General features: G+C 40.3%; 1 protein-coding gene across 3 annotated transcripts in view; it reads left to right on the top strand.

The window, feature by feature from the left end:
• Positions 1-24612, top strand: part of SLC41A2 (solute carrier family 41 member 2) — an 87013-nt gene that overhangs the window by 29651 nt on the left and 32750 nt on the right. For all 3 annotated transcript variants that reach the window (XM_053921991.1, XM_045187148.3, XM_024579470.4), the window contains exons 5-8: positions 1012-1156; positions 2889-3035; positions 11722-11869; positions 21868-21947. In XM_053921991.1, coding sequence (XP_053777966.1) covers positions 1012-1156; positions 2889-3035; positions 11722-11869; positions 21868-21947 — 520 coding nt within the window. The remainder of the gene's footprint in view (positions 1-1011; positions 1157-2888; positions 3036-11721; positions 11870-21867; positions 21948-24612) is intronic.

Genomic DNA, 24612 nt, shown 5'->3' with positions numbered 1-24612 from the left:
TTGACATTCTACTAATACAATTCTAAGCGTGCCCAGCCAGTGTTACTTTCTTAGTTGCTGGGTTTGGGGTTCTTTTTCAGTATTGTTTTATGCCACCACTGTGGAAAGCATTTTATTTATGTATTCATGTAATGCTTTTACATCTCAAAATAACCCTTTTAGATTCCATGTTGTCATTATTTTTCAGATTAATAGCTAAAGTTTTTATACCATTAATCATGATTGTGATTATATTTAAGGTTTAATGTCTGTCTCTCCCACCGACCAAGAGCTCTCTGAGAGCAGGGACTGGGTCTATTTTGACCACGGTTGCAGCCCAACACCAAGCATAGTGCCTGATACATAGAGATGCTAAGTTAATAGTTGTCGAATGAATGAATTTGAATAATTTGCCACAAGATTAAGTGCTATATTCAGGAGTCAAACTCTTAGCAGTGGATTATAACATCCATTCTCTTGCCAACACTGCCTCTAGCTTCAGATTTCAATTTTGTGGGTTGTGTGCTTTTCTTAGACCATCTGTGGATTGTACCCTCAAAGTCACTAATTGTTAAGGAACAGGTTCCCGGACCCTATTCCATACCTAGTGCCACCCGATCAGTGCATTTTGAGAACCCACTGCCTTAGGGAATGTTAAAACTGAAAATACAAGGTCCGGCACAAATAACACCCTCTTTTTTATTACAAATTCTTTTATTACAAAATCATGAGCATGTAATTCTGTAACATGACAATATCTCTCTCAAGCACTCCAGATGACATTTTAGGTGAAATGTTCAAATTAAAACTGTAAATTATTACATCCATATTATTACCCTACCAACCACGCTTGAGCACGCGTTCTTTCTGCTGGACCCTGTATAGTAGCTTCTCTAAAAGGTAAGGCAGCTAAATTACCGTATGCAATACTTTCTTTTGACTTCTTATATGCATATTTATATGAGCAGATTTTTAAAAAATGTGTTTTTGGAATGAATAATTCTGTTGGATTTTATGATTTTTTTTTTTTAGGTTCAAGCAACTGTGGTTGGTTTCCTAGCGGCTGTGGCGGCAATTATCTTGGGCTGGATTCCCGAGGGCAAGTACTACCTTGATCATTCCATACTTCTGTGCTCCAGCAGCGTAGCCACCGCCTTCATCGCATCTCTTCTGCAGGGTGAGTACGCTTTACAGACGTCTGCTCTTCCCATCTCTTATTTCCCCAGATTAGGCTTGTTTTTATTTAAATGATACATGTCCGTAACAAAAAACCTCAAAAAGTCATCTACAAACTTTTTAAATATCTTATTTCAGGTATATTTGTACTTACTCTGTGTAAACTGTCGTGCAGAACAGGCTTGCTGAGTTGCCTCCTGGCCTTGTATGCCCTGGTACAGTTCCCAGACAACATCAGGAAAACAGCTCCGACAGCCATTTGTTTCTCTTAACCTAATTGGGAAACTGCTTTTGGGAAATCATGCTGAGGATGTCCTGGCTTGTCAGGTCAGCAACAAGGATTCCTAGACTTCCGAGTTCCAAAAGCAGTCTCTCTGTAGGAATTTTTTATTTTTTCTCAACTTTTTAAGACAAAGATGTTATTTATTTATTTTTAGAGAGAGGGGTAGGGAATGAAGAAAGAGAGGGAGAAATATCGATGTGTGAGAAACATTGATTGGTGGCCTCTTGCAGGTGCCCTAACTGACCGCCGGCCTGTAACCCAGGCGCGCGCATGCCCTGACCAGGAATCGAACTGACAACCTTTTGCTTTGTGGGCCAATGTCCAGCCAACTGAGCCTCACCAGTCAGGGCTCTGCAGATATTTTTTAAAGTTTCAGATTTCAAAGAATCCTCTCCAGTATCTCTGTGGCTATATCAATATAAACCATAAGCTTAATATAGCAGATTGTTGGCTATCGAATTTCAAAGAGCCAGAAGTTTTTAAAAAATTAACTATATTAGAAATTTTCAGTTGGAGTATCATTTAAAAATCTTTATTAATACAAACTCCACTAGTTTGCTAGAAGAGAACCATGTAGAGTCATTTCCAATCTACAAACGCTGTGATGTCCTGTTTTATTATAGCCATGTTTGGGCTTCCATATTGATTTTTGACGGGCACACAAGTAAAACTGATCTTGAATTGTCCCTCCTCTGCATCCTTTTAATGAGTGCGTTGGCATGGGAAAATGTGTACAGTTAGGTGTAGATGTAAGCACTATCATTTTCCTCCCCCTTCTGTGACTGAGGAAAGTAGGGATTTAGAAGTATAAGTGCACAATCGCATTTTGCTCTTCTAGTCTTCAGCTGTATACTCCTAGATGAAGACTTTGGATCGTGGAACTGTCTTTTACAAAGACAACTTCTGGCCTCCTGTTCAAAATTTAATTACCCCCTCCTCTTAGTATTTTAATACTCTCCATAATAAAATGGAGCAAGCATTGCTAGCTACCACAACGTTAAACAAATCTGTTTTTACTGGTGGTCTTCCCAATTGCTGTGCATATAAATATGCCTTACCTTTCTTTGATATTTTCATGCTTTATTTGAAGGTTAAAATAAAATCTTTGGGTTTGATACACACAAATACATTACATCTCAGACATACCTGGTACATGTTACTAAATTTGAAACTTCAGCATTAATGTTATTTTACAGTAGTTCTCAGGTGTCTAAATGCAACATTGAACTTCTCAAATCTTTGGTGTGAGAAGTCCCCCCCCCCCCCAGGAATTTGTTGACAGACTTTGGGCTGGAGCACTAGTGTCAAATGTTTCGTTTGCTGTTGTCAGCTTGCCTTCGCAGTGTAATTGGAATTGAAATGCTGTTTGCCCAGCCTGTATATTTCAGTATTTAGGGGGTTGATTGTCTTTACAATTATAGGATAAAAATAACAAGTTTCTTTCTTCCAGGAATAATAATGGTTGGTGTTATCGTTGGTTCAAAGAAGACTGGCATAAATCCTGATAATGTTGCTACACCCATTGCTGCTAGTTTTGGTGACCTTATAACACTTGCCATATTAGCTTGGATAAGTCAGGGTTTGTACTCCTGTCTCGGTAAGTTGACTTAAAACTAAATATAATACGTTATTGAGTCTCTTTAAATAAATATTATTATAACAATGCCATGAATCCATGGTGGCCTTCCTCTGACTAGAACTGTGGTTGAGACTGATTAGGCCAATAACTGCCATTTGTTCTATACCTACTATGTATTATGGTTCTCGTACATTTTCTTCTTATAGAGTTTAAAACTCTGTAAGATTTATCATCTCTAATTCCAGGTGAGAAAAGTGAGGATCATACAGGTTACGTATGTTCCCCACTACTGGTAGGAAGGCTGAACACGGTCTGTCATGTTCTGTGACTTCCGCCCTTTCCTCTAAATGTGCAGCCAGCAAGCAGTCCCCCAGTGTTCTGATACGTGCATTGTACTGCTGTCCCGGGACACAAGGTTACGGTGATGCTCGAAAATTTGTGATTTCCCCCCAATCAGAAACCAGCGTGGCAATTAACAAGAAGCAAGGACAACTACTTCTTGTTGACTGCCCCATGGCCTGCATGTCAGATCTTGTTCCCATAGGTGTCGTGTTTCTTTGTTGCTATGGAATGTACAAGGAATGATATAAATTCAAGTTTCTGCAGGATAATCCTCAATTCCTTTCTCTCCTCGGCAATAAAAGCACAGAAAATGAGAGTTATGTTACCAAAGGGATAATCTGCTCTAATGTATATTCTTGGGTGGTAATTGGTCATACTTTTCTCCTCTAAATTATTACACAATTTAGAAACTGATGCTGAAGTCAGGGATTAAAATATTAGCTTGTGGCTGGTACTAGAGAATGTGACTAAATGTTGTTCTCCTACTATGTTAATTAGACGCATTCACCCACTCCCAGGCAGATAGCTGGACAGCTTGTGGTCCTCACCCCCACAGGACAGGCTGCCAACTGTGTTGGGGAGGGGGATCTCTCATTACTGGGCTGCATCCCCAAAGAGAAAGGGAGGAGTTAGCCATGCTTCATGCCCCTTTCCCTAGTCTCACTAATTAGGTAAGTCTTTCCCACTTGAGGAAGAAGGAAGAGGGAAGAAGGGGAGGGTAGAAGAGGGTGAAGGGTTTCTTCCTAAGAGGACAGAAACTCTGTGGGTCTGGCCAGGAACATTGAGGATGGAGGTGGGCATGGGGATGGGGGGAAGCCAGAGGTCTGGGGATGGGTTCCCGTACTTACATAAACGAGAAAGCTATCTCACTGCAGACGTGGGGCTTAAATGACCACACAGCCATTTTAACACGTTTCTCAGCTGTTTGCCGCATACCAGGGTGTCTCCTCAGTTAAAGCCACAGTCTTAAAAAGGTTAAGGAAAACGAATACCACTGAAGAATGCTATTGTAATAAATAAGACAGTGTTATAATGATACACATCTAATTATGAGATTCCAGAAGATAAATCAGCTTTAGAAGAAAATAATGTATGGTGGCTTTTCAAATTTTATGTTTTAAAATTATACAGGTGCTGAACTTGCCTTATAAAAGACTTAATCATAATGTGTTACCATCTAAAGCTTTCAATTTTTGAATGTTATAGATGATACATTAGCAGTTTAACTGGATCAGGAAATAAAGTGAAATGGAATGATAGCATCAGAGAGCATAATTTTGAAAAATAATTTTATTATTAAATTTTGCTTAGGCTTTGTCTTATGAAAGGTGGCTCACAATAACTCGAGATGAATTAATGAAAACAGCATCTTTTACATTTCATCATTTATTTCCCTAAAAAAGATATTTTTAATGGGCTACTGTGGTGATGTGATTTATAAGAAATACATATTTGGTCATTCAGATGATCAGAATGCATTTCTCACATACATGTGGTCTTTGTTCAAGGGTCCCGGCTCACAGCCTCCCAAAGCCCTTGACATTTTCAGAGCAATAAGAACAACGGGGACACCTCTTGTCATGATATCCTGCCCTCAGTGCCGGGTGTCTCCTGTGGAATCTGATGCTGTCCTCCTGCACGGAGAGGCAGAACCGAGCTGAGCGACAGGATGCTCAGCTGGTGGCTGAGCGCTGCACTCCCAGAGTGCACTGGTTCAGCATCACAGCTACTGGTTGATTCCACAGTTGGTATGATAGAGGTTTTCTGAAGTGTGGGTGTTTGAAGTTCTGAAGTCTGCATTGTGAGCACTAGGGGGCCTCGTAAGATCAGCAGTTGTAAGCCTGGTATTGCGTGAATGGTATTCTGAATACAAAGGTTAAGAGCAGGCACCTTCAAAGTCCAAGACCCCTTCATCCTGCCGAGATGCCTGGTTCTTAGAACAAAGTTTAATTCCTGAATAATGTTCAACACTTAGAAGTTTTTAGAGATAAAATGCGGATTTCATGGCAGCTGTAGGCTTTGGTTATAAACAGAGGCCATGTATTGTTATATGGCTTTCAAAGAACTAGACGTTGAGAAAAGTGTCACTTAGAATTTTAGATATTCAGAAATGACTTTGAAAAGCTCCTCTCATGTCCTGTTAGCTTTGATACATGTTAGCTTTGAAGACTCACTCGACGTTTGTTCAACGTGCTGCCTTTTATGTATGTATGTATGTATGTATTTATTTATTTAAAGATTTTATGTATTTATTTCTAGATAGAGAGGAGGGGAGGGAGAATGAGAGGGAGAGAAGCATCAGTGTGCGAGAGAAACACCCAGCAGTTGCCTCTCGCACACCCCCAGCTGGGGACCTGGCCCACAGTTCAGGCGTGTGCCCGACTGGGAGCTGAACTGGCGATCTTTCGGCTCAAAGGCCAGTACTCAGTCCACTAAGCCACACCAGCCAGGGCCTGTGGACTTTCTTTTAATCCTGATAAAATTTGCTGATTTCTGATATCTGAAGTAAATACATATTTTTTCCCCTTTCTCACCTTTCCAGTTCTTATTTAAAAAAAAAGACAAAACAAGCCCAAGAGCTTTGTTCACTTCTATTGACTTTATTTTCTGGAGTTATCCTGCGTCTTTATTGCTTAATGAACAGAGTCCTCAGAAATGTATCTTCTCAAGGCCCAGCCTGCCCCTCTCTTCCTTGTACCACTGTCTCCAGCCCATTTACTGATTCTCATACGAGCCTGTGACTTTTCTCTTTTCTTCCTTATGTCGTTCCCCTCCACTCCATGAAAGCTACATGGAACCAGCATTTTTCAGTGTTAAAGGTATACAGTTCCCCAACCTTAGTGATCCTTTTCTCCTCTGGATTCCTATAGCACTTTGTTGATACTTCTCTTAGGACATTCCTTACCTTCGGGCGGTCATTACAGCCTTTTGTGTAAATGTAGCACTTTCCTTTGTGAGGGTTTACGCTTCTTAGGAGAAACCTGTTTTATTTATTTTTGTAGCACCCCATAGTGGATGTTAGGTGAACTGTGCTTTATCACATGATTTACTCCTTTTGAAAGCTACCCAGTTAATGTGAGTAGAGGTTATTCAGGAAGTGGTAGATGAATGGAAAATAGAAGATTGATTCCCTCTGAATGATTGTGTCGTGGCATCTATCCAGTAACATAAAAGATTATAAGAAAAAAATGATCCTTTTGATGAGGACTTAGTAATAGGGAAATATTGCTAGGGTATCTCGCCTTAGCAGAAAGTTTCTGGAGATTAGTATCACTATGGAAAAACTAAAATGGCAACATATGGCTAGAAAAGATCTATTTCAAATAGAAGAGGAAATAGAAAGCCTAGAGAGTAATCTAAGTCCTGGACTATGATATGCTTTGGAATGACTTGCAGAGAAAATGCAAAGGCATTTATTCGTTCATACAGTAGTCTTTAAACAGGTAACAATATATAAAAGCTGTTAAAAAGATCTGAAGTCGGGCCAGTAACTGAAATGCGTGTATACAACCGTTGTCTTTTTCTTTCTTCTTGCTTGCATAATGTTAAGGTTTTAAAAACTCTTTTTCAATTGTTTAAATGCATGGCTGTATAATCCTCCTATGTACATGGTCTTTATCGATTTGAACATTATCAGCTTTTCTCTTTTTGGGCAAGTTCTGAGAAGCAAAATGTTGATTGATTCTCATTCTTCAAGGTTAACCTTAAAAAGATGGCTAGTTGAAGTTGTAAAAGCAGCAACAGTCAGCCTTGGGTTGTTGCTTCAGTCCTAGGGACACTCACAGGGATGCCACCTGGTTATTCACAGGACACTCTAGAATGTCACTGCCTTGATGTGGTGATGTGAGTAGAATCTAAATTTATCACGCATGTCACTCTTCCTCAGCATTTTTCAGTACTGTACCATCTTAGAGTGATTACTAGAAGTCAATTCAGTGAGGAAATCCCGATGGTCATTATAAAGGGCATTTAAAAAATTGTTTACAGCTTCCAATTCCCATTGCTCTGTTGTTTCCACAGAAACAGCTAGCAAACAGAGATGTCACACACAGCAGTTACATATTTCAGAAGAATTTAGGGTGGGAATAATAAATGCTCTTGATGCAGTTTCGTAACAGTAGCTGTGAAATGCCACTAACAATCTAATAAAAGGTAAAAGCCGTGAATCAAAAAGATGGCGGTTATGTTCGGCAGTGAAGCGGAATCATAGCATTTTCGACCACTTTAGCTGTATTAATCCTGACTTGTCTGTAGTTGACGTGTACCACGGAATCGGTACTAAGGTACATAGGCATTAGCTAGGCTTAAGATCCCACCAAGTTTTACTTCTCCACTTGTAGTTGTTTCCTCTTGCTGCTGTCACCAATGACCACAAACCTCGTTTCTGGAGGCCACAGCCCAAAATGATATGCTCTGGACATACAGGGCTAAAATCAAATTGTCAGCAGCGCTGGTTCCTTCTGGAGGTTCCAGGGGAAGACCCATTCTCTACCTCTTCCGTCTTCCAGGGGCTGCCAGCATTCCTTGGTTTGAAGCCACGTTACTCAGTCCCAACTTCTGTGGTCGCATTGGTTTCTCTTCTGTAGTCAGATGTACTTCTACTGCCTACCTATTAGCACACCTGGGATTGCATTTGGGGTTCACCGTAATGATTCAGGATAACCTCCCCATTGCAGAATCCTTGACTTTGAAAGGATTCGCTATATAAGGTAACATTCACAGATTTTGGGGCTTAGGATGTGGATGTCGTTGAGGGCCACTATTCAGCCTACCACAGTACCCTTTTATACACCTGGAAATTAGTACAAAATGTTATTTTGATTAGGGTCATTTTAATATTTCATTTAGAAGGAAGACATTCTTTTAGGATTTCATGTTAATGCAGAAGTTGATGGCTAGCTTTTTAAAAAAGTTTTTAAAGAGTTTATATAAGCCAAGTTTTTGAGGACATGCCCAGAAGCAAAATCTCAAAGGATTGAGAAAATGTTCTGGAGAGTGGCAGTTTCGAGTTCCTTTTATGCACTAGAATCAAAGGAGAAACCATAAGGAAGATATAGGAATTCCACTGGTGGTGGGTTAAAGAGGCAGGAGAAAGCATAGTGGGGAAATCTCTAGAATTGGGTAAAGGTTGGCTGTTAACTGACCCTTTTCTATTGCTGATCGTGTCATTGGTGGTTTTCTTTTTTAAAAAATTGAATTTATTGGAGTGACATAGATTAATAAAATTATATAGGTTTCGGGGGTACAAATCTATAACACATCATCTGTATATTGCGTTGTGTGTTCACCACCCTAAGACAAGAATCCTTCCTTCACCATTTCTCCCTCCTTTACTGTCTTCTGCCTCCCCCCACCTTCCTTTCCCTCTCGTAATCACCATGCTGTTGTCTATATGCACTAATGGTTTCCTAAAAGTAATTCTTCAACTTTATGACATCTATAGAATGACATCCTAGAAGAGGACAGTTTTGGCACTTCCCTTTTTTAATATTTGTAATTTTTTCCTAGCTATCAGAATTGGGTTAGAAGTTACCCAGGGAAAAGGAGGAGGACAATTCTATACAGTTACACATATGGTCTAACTTGGTGGGAACGGGTATGTTAGCTTTGTTAGGAAATTGAAATAGAACACATTTACAGTAAGTCAGTTTAGATACTTTTATTTTTATCATGGTTTTCCCACTTTTTTTTTAGTGTTTAAAAACAGTTTTTGAGGAACTGTACAGTTATTATTTTTAGTTTCATTCCTGAGAAATTTTTTCTTCTCTTTAAAAATTCAGAGCAGTGATTCTTGGGTCGAGATGGCGGGTGGGTTTTTTTTTCAACTTCAGATGACCTTCCGGAGATTTGATGTTGAGAATAACTTAAAAGCCTGGCATGGTGCTCCCCTCTTGACCTGAAAATGAAATTCTAAGATGATCTGACCTAGCAGAATAGTTCTTTTCATTTGTGTTTAGTGCCTCTCAATGCTTTTAGTTTTCTGTTTAATCCTATGAAGAGACCCTTGGCAACCTTAGTTGCTGTAGAAGGTAAGGACGCTTCCGAATTAGGGTGTTGTTTATCCTCGTCCAGTGGTTTAAAAAGGAGAACTAGAATCTATTCAGTAAAGGTCTTTCATTTTTTAAAAAATCATAGAGAAAATGATACTATATGTAGCATTAAAACCTTTTAAATGGAAGTAAATAGTTAAATGAATTCTATTAGTATAATTATTTGAAGATGTGATAGCAAATCAGATAAGGCCATGAGAATAAAGTTTGTTTGAATATTAATTTAATATCTACAGTAATTATTTCTACGTGATTAGAAAAAATTTGAATTTTTATCTGTTTCAAACATCTTTAGTCATATGTGAAATCTGTAAATATGTTAGGAAGACAAAGAAATACAAACTACAATTAGGGATAAGAGTAAGAATAGGGTTGAAGAATTTCGTGAGATGTCAGAAATATTTATGTTTTAAAAGATTTTATTCATTTATTTTTAGAGAGGGGAAGGGAGGGAGGGAAACATCAATGTGTGGTTGCCCCCCAAGTGCACCCTACTGGGGACCTGGCCCGCAACCCTGGCATGTGCCCTGACTGGGAATCGATCCAGCGACCCCTTGGCTTGCAGTCTGGTGCTCAATCCACTGAGTCATACCAGCCAGAGTGAGATGTCAGAAAAGTTTAGTAACATTGAACTTAAATCTAAGGCTGAACACTACAAGGAGTAGGAGATCAACTGTCTTTAAGTTATGAAGTCTCCTCTATACAAAATAAGTATTAAGAGTCATTGAGAAGAATCTAGAATGCCCTGCCTGAAATCTTTGATAATAATAAAACCTTGATCAATTAAAATGACATTACCAAAATGTCCTGAATGATGTAATTGTTTCAAGAAGACACAGGCAGTTTTTAACCCAAGGGAGATTTAGAATTAAGTATAAAAATATTTGAGAATTCGACACAGGGTATTAATGGTTTTATGCTAATGAGGCAGTACATATTTTTTTGTATCCTTGTACTTAGCCCAATGAAGTAACATGTCAGTCTTCTAATTCCACTTTTATTTATTTATTTTAGATTTTATTTATTTTCAGAGAGAGGGTGAGGGAGGGAAAAAGAGAGAGAGAGAGAAACATTAACTGGTTGCCTTTTGCATGCCGCCAATGGGGACTCGGCTTGCAACCCAGGCATGTTGCCCTGACAGGGAATCAAACCAGTGACCTTCCAGTTCACAGGCTGGCACTCAATCTACTGAGACACACGGGCCAGGACTAATTCCATTTTTAAATTTATAATTAAGTAGTTGATTTATTCTTGTGATTTTAAAATAGAAATCTTACCAAATTTGTTTTTATTGTATGAATATTTATGAAAACTCAAGACTCACTACATTTATACATTTAATTTATTAGCTTTATAAAGATTATTTTAAGTACTTGGATACTTTTATGATACAGGTAAAACGTCTAACATAAGTAGATGTCTCAGAGTATTTAACTAAGTTTGTAAATGCTACCAAATATTATCCTTAGAATTCTTAAAAATAATCTTTGGTCAGATGCTTGACACCGTGAATGTAATATTGTTAAGGGCTCGCTATTTTTTCCTTTATGAAGTATTGGACTCTGATCCAGTAGGCTGTTCTTTGTGGATCTGCTCGAGGCTCACAAGGCTCCAGTTTGGCTGGGTGGACCTACAGCAGGCGTTACACGAGAGCTGGCTCTGCTACTGAGACCCGACCCTTCATGGGTCTGCTGCATGCGGTGCTCAGGGTTCAAAGACTCCTCTCCTCTCTGGGGGTTAGATCGTGAATGACTGTTTGCCCTTTGTTGAACTCCGAGGATTTTTCAGTTTACAAATCCCCAATTATTCTTGACTTAGTCTTGCGGAGTTAATACTATGGCTTGATACTCAGTTCTCGAGCTCTTTCCTTGATAGCTTCCTCTTTTCCAGGTTTCTGCCCTATAGACTACTAGGCCCAGTTTCTTCATTAAATAGAAATGACAGTGTCCATCTCATACTTGTGAGGACAGTTAAACGAGTTGCTGAATATAAAGCATTTTGCACAGTGCTTGGTAAAGAGTAGGAGTGAAATAAATGTTAGCTTTTTTACTATTGTTCTTGTTATTATTATTGCTATTCCCATCTCGGTTGCATAGCTATTTCAACCAATGTTTGCTGAATTAATGTATTAGTTTACGGTTACATTGATATTTTTACTTTATCTATATTTAAATTTGTTTGAAAGTTTTAGAAAATAAATAGCATGGGAATATGTTTGATAGTACATCTTCTGGTAAATTTTTAAGATTTACATTTGCTACGTGTTTTACATTAGAACAGAAATGGAAATACTCTCTCTTTTTTAATTTCAGAGACCTATTACTACATTTCCCCATTAGTTGGTGTCTTTTTCTTGGCTCTGACTCCTATCTGGATTGTAGTAGCAGCCAAACATCCAGCCACAAGGACCGTTCTGCACTCGGGCTGGGAGCCGGTCATAACTGCCATGGTTGTAAGTAGGTTAGTATTGAAGCGTGTGTGTGTGTGTATGTTCCATATGCATGTATCTATGTGTATATTAAAACAATTCAGTTGTCTGACTTTATTTCATGGATCAATTATGAAATAAAGCTGATTCTTTCTATCCCAGGTAATAATAGATATAAGTGATAGGAATTACTGAACTTAGTAGATGTACAGAACCTCATTTGGCTACCCGTTTCACACTTCTCTCCAAGCAAATCTTTGTCAGATTGTTGAGTGAAATGTGGTGGTGTGTGTGTGTATGTGTGTGTGTGTGTGTTTTAACCTGACGAGGGCATCACTTGTGTTTCACAGTAAATTGCTCGGATAGCTATCGGAAGGCCTGAGAAATGTGCATACCATTTGACTGCTCCCACTCTGACAGGACTCCGACAGGACTTAAGGATATGATTAAGGGTGTACACAACAGATTTAGTTCCAAGGATCCTAATCACAGTGGAACTTTTAATAAAAGAGAACACCTTAGAGGCCTAGCAACCAGGTATTGATGAAATAAAGTGTGGCTTAGCCACAGGATGGAATATCAGTGGGCTGGCAAAGATTAATGCCGTCATATTTCTACTGACGTGGAAAGGTGTCCATTATACATTTGGTGAAAAGAGTCAGGTAGAAGTGAGTATGAATTTCCTGTTAAACATGGTAGATTGACATGTGTTCATCTTCCTTCCTGAAACCACTGAAGTGACAGTAAAAGGATAAAAAGCTATAAAGCCACATAAAGAAGGAGAGCAGAGAGGACAGCAGGTGAGAAATTCCTAAGATAGCAGTCAGGTGGCTGGTTGCTAATAGACTGAAAGAAGCTAAAACCCAAGAAGTGCCTGCCAGGCAGGGAGCACCCCTGGGAAGCACGCCATCTGAGCCTCAAAAACTCAAAAGGTGGACGGACTAGAGGCCTTAAGTACTTCTGAAAGCAGAAATGACGATTGGTTGAAAATATATATAAGATACAATTAGACTCTAAAAGCCTTGTCTGTAGGTTGACCAGCCAGGTAGCTGCCCCTCCTTCCTTAGCAGAATTACTCTGGAGAGACTAAATCAGAGAGGCTGTAAATTCAGAAGCACATGCACAAGTTAGGTGTATACGGCTGGTAGTCAGGCTTATACCCCCAGGAAAAATATTAGGCAATGTCTTTCTGGGGAAAGCCTTCAGTGCCGTAGCAAAACCTGCATATGCTGACCCTAGTGGGTCTTCTAGTGAAACAGCTGTATTCCCATCTGACCATGGTTCAGTGAGGGGCACCAGCTCTGCGCAGGTGCACAGAGGGCTCCAGGTGTGCTGTGCAGTGCCCCTTAAGGAGGGGTAGACTGCAGCGGATCACCAGACATTTGAGTGACGTGTCTAACGTGAAAGGCAGAGATAAAAACAAAGGCACTCCAAGGAAGTCCAGGGATAGTTGAAAAGCCTCAAAAAACTATCTCCAATGTCAGCAGAGAAATAAAAGAAGCTATGGCATCTACAGTTCTGTAAGAACAGAATGCTTTAATAAGGAGGACTGAAAAAACAGGAAGAGCTCTTGGAATTTAAGAATATACAAGTAGCAGAAACACAAAAATCCAGTAGAACAGTTAAAAGATAGGGTTGAGGAGCCATCCTGGAAAGTAGAACAGAGAGGTAGACCACTGGAGGCAAACAATGCGGAAAGGAAATTATCAGAGAAATAACAGAAGAAAATTCCCTGGAACTGAAGGTCATGGGCTTCCAATTGAACGGGCCTGCTGAGGACCCAGCATGATGAATTGAAGTAGGATGGACCCAAATCAAAGCACGTTATTATAAATCCCCAAAACTTTCAGAATATAAAGTATTGGGAATCCGAATGATGTCCAATAGCAACACCAGAAGTGATTCCTTCCAAATTCTGAGGGAAAATTATTTCGAGCATAAAATATGGTTGCGGTATCAACCAAATGTAAGGACAGACTCAGGAAGTTTTCCGAAGTGCGAGATTTCAAAATATTTGCTTCCCATATACCCTTTCATATAAAAGCTGATAAAAGACAGTTTTATCACGATGAGGAAATAAGACACCATAGGAATGAGGATGGCATATGGCTCATTTTTCTGTAATGTAGACTGTTTTTTTTCCTGGAGGATTCAGGCAACAGGGTCCTGTGAAACGCTGGGACTGGCATAGACTAAGACTCAGGGCGGGGAGATTGCAGGGCAGAAGGGATGACAGCTGTGCGCCAGGCGGAGCGAGCAACTGGCCAGGTGCGCAGGAGAGCAGGGGGCTTAACGAGGGATGTCTCTAAGAAAAAAAAAGTGGAATTGATTGATTACCTGCCTGAGAAGTTTGACTGTGTTCACAGGCATTTCATTAAATCTGCTGCAAATCCGAGGCGGAATTAGTACTAAGTAGCTAAAAATAAATACATAAATAAGAATGACAGGAGACAAAGCAAAAGGGACAAGTGAGGAAATCTAATAATATGCTGTTTGGCTCAGTTGTGAATTATGATCCCATTGTCATAATAAAGTGAACCCTAAGTATTTTCACCAAAACTGATAACCAAGTAGTCAAGACAGGGAGAGAAAGAGAACTGGAAGGGACTAAAGTGAGGAGATAGGGTGAGAAGCACCCTGTGGTGCTTAAGCCAGACGCCTGATTAGATTAACAACTGAGCAGTTCACTGACTGAGAAGTTTAACGTCTAAGATGGAAAATACAAAGAATCAGCCAAAATGGGAAGACAAAGAAACAGACCCCAAATGAAAGAACGAGAGAATTCTCCAGAAGAGCTAGATGAAATGGAGGCAAGCAGTTTGTCAGAGAGTTTAAAATAATGTTTATAAGGATACTCAACAGCATGAAAAAAGATGTAGAAACCATAAAAAAAGGACCAGTCAGAAAGAAAGAATGCCGTATCTGAGATAAATAACACACTGGAAGGAGTAAACAGGAGGTTGGATGAAGCAGAGGACTGAATCAGTGATTTGGAAGACAAGGTAGAAAAACACACTCAGGCAGAGCACCAAAGAGAACAAAGAATTTAGCCCCGGCTGGTGTGGCTCAGTGATTTAGTGCTGGCCTGAGAACCAAAGGGTTGCCAGTTCAATTCCCAGTCAGGGCACATGCCTGGGTTGTGGGCCAGGTCTCCAGTAGGGGACATGCAAGAGGCAACCACACATTAATGTTTCTCATCCTCTCTTTCTCCCTCCCTCCCCCCTCTCTAAAAATAAATTTAAAAAATATTTTTAGAAAATGAAAAAAGAATTTGAAAAAATGGGGAGAGCTTAAGAAACATCTTGGACAACATGAGACTTAAATGTTAGACCCAAAACCATAAAAATCCTAGAGGAAAACATAGGCATCAATATCTCAGATATTGCTCATAGAAATGTTTTATCAGATATATCTCCCCAGGCAAGGGAAACAAAAGAAAAAATAAACAAATGGGACTACATCAAATTAAAAAGTTTTTGCACAGCAAAAATAAATCATCAGCAAAATAAAAAGACAACCCACAGAATGGGAGAACATATTTGCCAATACATCTGATAAGGGGTTATTATCCAAATTTTATGAAATAGTTACAAAACTCAACACCAAAAAACCAAACAACCCAATTAAAAAATGGGCAAAGGACCTGAACAGACACTTCTCCAAAAGGACATACCAATGGCCAATAGACATATGAAAAGATGCTCAACATCACTAATCATCAGAGAAATGCAAATTAAAACCACAATGAAATACCATCTCACACCTGACAGAACAGCTTTCATCAATAAATCAACAAACAACAAGTGCTGATGAGGATGTGGAGAAAGGGGAACCCTTTTGCACTCTGTGGGTATGTAGACTGGCGCGTCCACTGTGGAAAGCAGTATGGAGATACCTCAAAAAATTAAAAATGGGAGAGACTAACTCTAGACTTCCAGCCAAGATGGAGGCATAGGTAGACACACTGTTCCTCCTTGCACAACCAAAAGAAGGTCAACAACAAATTTAAAAACAAAAAACGGCCAGAATTGACAAAAAAATCAAACTGTATGGAAGTCTGACAAGCAAGGAGATAAGAAGACACACTCATCCAGACCGGTAGGAGGGGCAGAGATGGACAACTGGGTGGAGAGGATTTGCGGCAACGCAGTGGCTGTCAGACCTGGTGAGGTGGCACCTGGAGGACTGGGCGTATCACATTCGAGTGCAGATAAACCGGGAGGAACAACTGGGGAGAGAGACAGACACACAACCCAGGGGTCCAGTGTGGAGAAATAAAGCCTCAAACCTCTCACTGAGAACTCCTGTGGGGGTTGAGGCGGTGGGAGAAATTCCCAGCCTCACAGGAGAGGTTGTTGGAGAGACCCACAGGGGCCTAGAGTGTGTACAAGCTCACCCACCTGGGGGTAAGCACCAGAAGGGCCCAATTTGCTTGTGGGAAGCAGGGGAAGTGACTGAAAACCAGCAGAGAGCAGAGAAAGCAGCATTGTTCCCTTTCATACCCCGCCCCAACATACAGCATCACAGCACAGTGACGTGGGTTGCCCCGCCCTGGTGAACACCTAAGACTTCACCCCTTACTACATAACAGGCCCACCGAGACAAAAAAAATAATATGGCCCAAATAGCTAAGTGATGAAGAGATAGCCAACCTATCAGATGCACAGTTCAAAACACTGGTAATCAGGATGCTCACAGAATTGGTTGAATATGGTTGCAAAATAGATGAAAAAATGAAGGCTATGCTAAGTGAAATAAAGGAAAGTGTACAGGGAACCAACCATGATGGGAAGGAAACCAGGACCCAAATCAATGCTGTGGCCAGGAGGAAGAAAGAAACATCCAACTAGAACAGAATGAAGAAACAAGAATTCAAAAAAATGAGAGGGTTAAGAACCTCCAGGACAACTTTAAATGTTCCAACATCCGAATCATAGAGGTGTAGGAAGGAGAAGAGGAAGAGCAGCAAATTGAAAACTTATTTGAACAAATAATAAAGGAGAACTTCCCTAATCTGGCAAAGGAAGTCAACTTCCAGGAAGTCCAGGAAGCTCAGAGAGTCCCAAAGAAGTTGGACCCAAGGAGGAACACTCCAAGGCATATCATAATCACATTAGCCAAGATTAAAGAGAAGGAGAGAATATTAAAAGCAGCAAGAGAAAAGGACACAGTTACCTACAAAGGAGTTTTCCCATAAGACTGTCAGCTGATTTCTCAAAAGAGACCTTACAGGCAAAAAGGGGCTGGAAAGAAGTATTCCAGGTCATGAAAGGCAGGGACCTACATCCAAGGTTACTGTACCCGGCAAAGCTATCATTTAGAATGGAAAGGCAGATCAAGTGCTTTCCAGATAAGGTCAAGTTAAAGGAGTTCCTCATCACCAAGCCCTTATTATATGAAATGTTAAAGGGCCTTATCTAAGAAAAAGAAGATAAAAAATATGAACAGTAAAATGACAATGAACTCACAGTTATTAACAATCGAACCTAAAACAAAAACAAAAGCAAACTAAGCAAACAACTAGAACAGGAACAGAACCACAGAAATGGAGATCACACAGAGGGTTATCAATAGGGGAGTGGGAGGGGGAGAGAGGGGTGAAAGGTACAGAGAATAAGTAGCATAAATGATAGGTGGAAAATAGACAGGGGGAGGGTAAGAATAGTATAGGAAATGTAGAAGCCAAAGAACTTATATGCATGACCCATGGACATGAACTAAAGGTGGGGAATGTGGGTGGAAGGGGGTGTGCAGGACAGAGGGGAATAAGCGGGGAAAAATGGGACAACTGTAATAGCATAATCAATAAAATATATTTTTTAAATATTAAAAATGGATTTTTGACCCTTTGACCCAGCGATCCCACTTCTGGGAATATAAATGAAGGAACACAAAACACTAATTCGAAAGAACCTACGCACCCCTGTGTTCACTGCAGCGTTATTTACAATTGCCAAATTATGGAGGCAGCCCGAGTGTCCATCAGTAGATGAGTGTATAAAACAACTGTGGGACATTTGCACAATGGAATTCTACTTGGACATAAAAAAGAGGAAACTTTTACCATTTGCAACAATATGGATGGTCCTGGAGAACGTTATGCTGAGTGAAATAAGCCAGTCAGAGAAGGACAAATACCGTATGATTTCACTCTCGTGGAATCTAATGTACAAGCTGAACTAACAAATGAAACAGAGAGACTCATAGATGGAGAGCAGATGACAGCTAGTGGGGCGGGGGGAGGTGAGGGGTGGAGGGATTGAGCAAAAAGGAAAAAGGACTCATGGACATGGACAACAGTGTGGTGATTGCTGGGGGTCGTGGGGTATAAGGGGACTAAATGGTAATGGGGAAAAACACAATACAGATTTAATTAAAGTTTAAAAATAGAATAAAGATTTGAGAAAAAAAGCAAAAGATAAAAGAAATACTAGGGAAACATTTTATTCAGAAACACAGAGTTAAATGCCAGAAGAAACACGTAACGAAGTTGAACAGAATTGCTAGTTGAGAGCAGGGTCTAGGGGGTGGAACTAGAGACTGTTGTATGAGCTTTGTGGTACTTCCACTTCTAAAATGATGCCATTTCTTTGTCTGCTAGAAATATTTAATGAAAGTGAAGAAAAGTACTTTTACAATTTGCGTTTTTATTTTATTTATGTTTTCATTGTGCCTTTTTTATTTTTTTGAAACTAAATCTTTACTACATCTTTCATTCCATGAACATGGGAGTTTTTATTTTTTAAAAATATCCAGATTTAAAAATGTCTAGGAGGCCGTTACTAACGTGCTTACAGTATGACTCTGAATGATGTAACTATTGTTGCATTTCATTTTTTGGTTTGTATTTTCTAACTTTTCTCGAATAAGTTTTACTACCTGGGTAACATTATTTTAAAATATTTTTTTAGCAAGTGTTCATCATATGTACACACCATGATCTATGCATTTTAGTAGGGACATTTATTCATTGAAACATAACTGTTTTTTAATGAAATAATATATTTTTTAAATTGAGCTTAAAATATTCAAGTATTTGTACGGATGCCTCTTTTTGGATTCGATAGTGTATCTTTTAATGTGGAATCTGCAGTTAAGGCATATTAAGCTATTCATTTATTATGCTAAAGAATTAAAATAAAAAGATTTAATAGTTTCCTAGTGTTTACTATCAAGTAGTGGTTAGGGTCTTTGATCTGATATTTTGTCCATAAACCCTGTTCCGTGACAGAATATAGTTCACTTTTCTGTAATGTGAACTGCATTTTCTTAGAAGATTTGGGCAACAATATTGGGACTGGCAGTGTTTTATAGTATGCAGGCCAAGAGACTGAAGTTAACCAATTGATAACTTCACAGATTTGTATATATGTATCTGTATGCTATTTTTCCAGACCCCTGCTTTCAAGATCAGCTCTTTCTATGGCTGTAACTCATTATTTTAATTTCCAGTGATAAGACATGCCCTAACTATATCTAGTTTTATAGCATAATAAAAATCATGCCTTTACTACCTTGTTTACTTCAAATATGAAAAGATACTCATTTAACATTATTTTTAAATTGTAAGAGCAATAATGCACATGCTTTAAAAATTTAGTAAGTACAGAAGCATGTAAATGTCCATCATTCTTCTCTCGGTCTCAGCCCCTATAAAAAGACATTGTTAATAATTTCTTATATGTCCTTACATACATTTTAATGCTCTTAAAGTGTATGCATCTCCTTTTTATAGTAACGTATCTTGGAGATCAGAAAGAGAGCCTGAAACATGGGGCTACAGCTTATGCCATGTTTTAATTTCAACATTTTATGATTGACATTGATTTTTTTCCTAAGATTTTATTTATTTTTAGAAAGAGGGGAAGGGAGGGAGACAGAGAGGGAGAGAAACATCAATTGGTTGCCTCTCACATACCCCCAGATGGGGACCTGGCCCACAACCCAGGCATGTGCCCTGACTGGGAATCGAACCAGCGACCTTTTGGTTTTCAGGCTGGTGCTCAATCCACTGAGCCACACCAGCCAGGGCTTGACATTGATTTTCATTTTGAATATTTTTTATTTTACTTTTTAATGTCTAGATATTTTATCTTTAAAAGTAGGGTTGTTTGGGAGAACCAAGATGGCGGCGTAGGTAGACACACTGCGCCTCCTCGCACAACCAGAACTGACAGAGAATCGAACAGCAAGGGGGACCAACACCAAGGAAACAGAAAATAATCATTCATCCAGACCGGTAGGAGGGGCGGAGACGGCACTGGGGTGGAGAGGACTCGCGTGGCTGTGGCAGGACTGAGACTGGCGGAGTGTGGGACAAATGGCGCAGGCAGTCCAAGCACTAGCAGAACCTGCAGTCCCACATTTGCACAGATAAACCCAGAGGGCCGGACTCAGAGTGGCGGAGAGTGGGGCAGGCAGAATGGCAGGTAGCACCTTGCGGCACCACATTCGCCCACAGATAAACCGGACGAACGGCGGGCAGAGAAGCAGACCGCTGCGCAACCCAGGGCCCCAGCTCAGGGAAATAAAGCCTCAAACCTCTGATTGAAAGCGCCCCTGGGGGTTGGGGCGGCAGGAGAGACTCCCAGCCTCACAGGAGAGGTTGTTGGAGAGACCCACAGGGGCCTAGAGTGTGCACAGGCCCACTTACTCGGGAACCAGCACCAGAGGGGCCCAGTTTGATTGTGGGTAGCGGAGTGAAAGACTGAAACCCGGAGGAGAGTGAAGCGGGTGCCATTGCTCCCTCTCGGCCCCGCCCCCACGTACAGCGTCACAGCGGTGTGACCAGCATTACCCCACCCCGGTGAACACCTAAGGCTCCGCCCCTTAAAGTAACAGAGGCGCCAAGACAAACAAACAAAAAAAATGGCCCAAATGACAGAACACTTCAAAGCTCCAGAAAAAATACAACTAAGCGACGAAGAGATAGCCAACCTATCGGATGCACAGTTCAAAGCACTGGTTATCAATATGCTCACAGACTTGGTTGAATCTATTCGAAAAACAGATGAAAAAATGAAGCCTATGCTAAGAGAAACAAAGGAAAATGTACAGGGAACCAATAGTGATGAGAAGGAAACTGGGACTCAAATCAATGGTATGGACCAGAAGGAAGAAACAAACATCCAACCAGAAAAGAATGAAGAAACAAGAACTTGGAAAAATGAGGAGAGGCTTAGGAACCTCCAGGACACCTTGAAACGTTCCAACATCCGAATTACAGGGGTGCCAGAAGGAGAAGAGGAAGAACAAAAAATTGAAAACTTATTTGAACAAATAATGGAGAACTTCCCCAGTCTGGCAAAAGAAATAGACTTCCGGGAAGTCCAGGAAGCTCAGAGAGTCCCAAAGAAGCTGGACCCAAGGAGGAACACAACAAGGCACACCATAATTACATTACCCAAGATTAAACGCAAGGACCTACATCCAAGATTACTGTATCCAGCAAAGCTATCATTTAGAATGGAAGGGAGGATAAAGTGCTTCTCAGATACGGTCAAGTTGAAGAGGCTCATCATCACCAAGCCCTTATTATATGAAATGTTAAAGGGAGTTACCTAAGAAAAAGAAGATCAAAAATAGGAACAGTAAAAATGACAGCAAACTCACAGTTATTAACGACCACACATAAAACAAAAACGAGAGCAAACTAGGCAAACAACTAGAACATGAGGGTTGTCAATAAGGGAGTGGGAGGGGGAGAGGGGGGTAAAGGTACAGAGAATAAATAGCATAGATGATAGGTGGAAAATAGACAGGGGGAGGGTAAAAATAGTGTAGGAAATGTAGAAGCCAAAGAACTTATAAGTATGACCCATGAACATGAACTATGGGGGGGGAACGTGGGAGGGAGGGGGGTGGGCAGGATGGAGTGGAGTGGGGGGGGGAATGGGACAACTGTAATAGCATAATCAATAAATATATTAAAAAAAAAAAAAAAAGTAGGGTTGTTTGTATGTAAAGAACAGCTTCAAATCAGTACATTTCTTTTCCTCTTCCCTAAATTATATGATTTTGTGTCTTTCAGCATTGGAGGCCTTATTCTGGACACAACTGTATCTGACCCAAACTTGGTTGGGATTGTTGTGTACACACCAGTTATTAATGGTAAGAATTAGATGTACTATTCCACAATGACATCAAATCTTTATATACTCTCAGATGCTAATAGGAGTCTTAGGGCTCAGATTTAAAGAGGGCCATCCACACATCCCCATTCATTCTTTCTTCAACCCCAGGTTGCCTGTCACAGTGGAAGTGTTTCCTCTTCTCGGTATGCAGAGCACATTTCTGAAAAGAACTGTTTCTTAATCTTGTCACTCTGTATTAGTTTGAGAGTCGGGCATACCTGATTTTAAGGGTAGTGAGGCAAAATTCAGTGTTTCAGTCCTGGATACTTTGGGCTTATCTGCTATCTCGTGTCGTTTTATTGCTACTATCGATTTTCAGGGATAAATTGGAGGTAGCTCAGTTTATGCATTGCTTGAGTCAATTCAGCCCATTAAAATCCATCATTCTCCCCCAATAAATTTAGTAAAAATTAAAAAGAAAAGAAAAACCATCTGTCATTCCCCTGCTGATCCCTTTAAATCGGCCCTATGTGTTTTTCTTATCTATAAAATGGGAATTACAGTACTTAAGATCACTGGATTTTTATGGATTCTGTTTAATAAGATAATTTTAATCCAGTCCTACTGGGTTTGGGGCTGGCTCTTATTGATTGGATTTTAGTATAAGCCAAAGCCAGTATAACTTAAAAGGTAATTCTACCAGGGAAAAACATGTCATAGGATATGCTATATGTTTAATATAAATTACTTTCATATACTTATATATAAGAAAATATGTTATGTGAAGGCAAGTTCTCCAAAATCGAATTTTATGTTTAAATTTTCTACTCTACATTTAATTTCTTGTGTAGCATTAGAATGACCATGAACAAATTTCCCCTATAGATCCTCCCTCCCAATTTTCCTGGTGGCACCGTTCTGCCCATCACCCCTTCCCCCCTTCACATCAGGGACCCATCTGATTCAGCCTGGCCCTTCATCCTCTCTCAGGAGACAATGACCCAACTGTGTTGATTTGCCCTTTAACATAATCTACTTGTGCACTTATAGTATAAGAAGCACATGTCACATGGTAGTCTGCGCATGTCTCACTTAAGACATCATTCAGGCAACAAAGTAGCCTCCCCACTCACTTTCTGTTTGCTGCAAACTAACTGTCACTACCTACTGGTCTGCCTTAAACTTTTTATTAAATACGTGTCTTTAAGATGATAAACTTAACAGTGGTTTCTCCTGCCTGTCAAGTTCAGTTTGACATCTTCTGCCCAGCTCTCTAGGCCCTCTGTATGCTGCGGCTCCTGTCCAACTTCCCCTTCATCGTCCTACCCAGATTCTTACGTTGTGGCCACAGAGTGCGAATTTTCACTGCCTGGAATGGCTGCTGCTTCCCTTCCACCTGTTCCAGTCCTCTTCAGTGAATATTAGTTGATGAATTCACTAGCACGAACATTACATATTCATGGTTATTAGAGCTGTATTGTCCAACATTTCATTGAGAAGTTTAACTTCAATTACAACAACTCATTATTCGTAAGGGTTTAAAAAATATTCCTGTTATTTCATCTGACACAAGAAACAATTCTAGAGCTTTGCAGTATTCCTCTCTTTTTAAAACTGGGTGGTGGGTACATGGGTTTTATAGTATGATTCCTTATAGCTTATATATGTTTTATAAATATTTTTATATCTATTAAATATTAAGAACAAAACAATGAACATCTTGGAAGTAGCACTTTTAGATTTCTTATAAAATGGTTGCCTGTGAAAAGAATGGAATTAGGATAAACGCCTAAAAGTCGCACTGAGGAATTTTCTCCATGATAGGAGGGGTTCAGGTCTGTTTAGTGGCAACGGGGCAGGGAGCAGTAGCAAAGGGAAGATGGAGTGTGTGGGATGGAGAGTGATGAGGTCGCAAGGCCGCAGAGTGGTGGGCCGCCAGAGGCCTAGGCAGGGCAGGGTGTGCCTTGGTTTGGCCTGGTAAGAAGAGGGGTCCTCAAGAGAGACGGGGAAGTGCAGAGGCAGCGGCAGGGGACAGAGACTCAGATGAAGAGCCTTACTTACAATGACGGCCTTCTTTGTCCCAAGAAAGTAGATGGATTCGTTTCCCTAGGGCAGTGTTTCCCAACCTTTTCCATGTCCTGCACACAGAGAAAATTAGAATGTGGGGTGGCACACTGTGGTGAAGAAGGAGGCCACTTGCCACCACAGGCCTAGCCTGCCCCTGCAGAGCTTGGAAGGCCCGCGTCTCAACACCCCCGTAACCCGCTCACTGGTTGGGAAGTTCTGACCAAAGGCAGACTTCCCAGCCTCTCTTTCGTGATCGTACCTTGAAAGAGCCATTTTAAACGTTTTTTCCTAAATTGTGCTTACCCATGAAATTTTAATGTCACAGATATCGTTTTTATCTATTTATGTACTGTATGTATAGCTGTTCTTTATATATAAAATGAGTAAGATTATGTTTCTGTCCACCCAAACCAATTTCTGTCCCCATTAAGAACGCATGATCTAGCCCTGGCCGGTGTGGCTCAGTTGGTTGGAGCATCATCCTGTGAACCTAAAAGTCATGGGCTCAATTCCAAGTCAGGGCATATGCCTGGGTTGCTGGTTCAGTACCTGGTCAGGACCCGTGCAAGATGCAGCCAACCGATGTTTCTCTCTCACATCGATGTTTCTCTCCCTCTCCCTCTCCATTCTTCCCC

The sequence above is a fragment of the Desmodus rotundus genome, chromosome 3 (assembly GCF_022682495.2).
Source record: "Desmodus rotundus isolate HL8 chromosome 3, HLdesRot8A.1, whole genome shotgun sequence".
Lineage (NCBI taxonomy): Eukaryota > Metazoa > Chordata > Mammalia > Chiroptera > Phyllostomidae > Desmodus > Desmodus rotundus.
The sequence above is the reverse complement of the archived record's forward strand: the minus strand, read 5'-3'. Positions and strand labels throughout refer to the sequence as shown.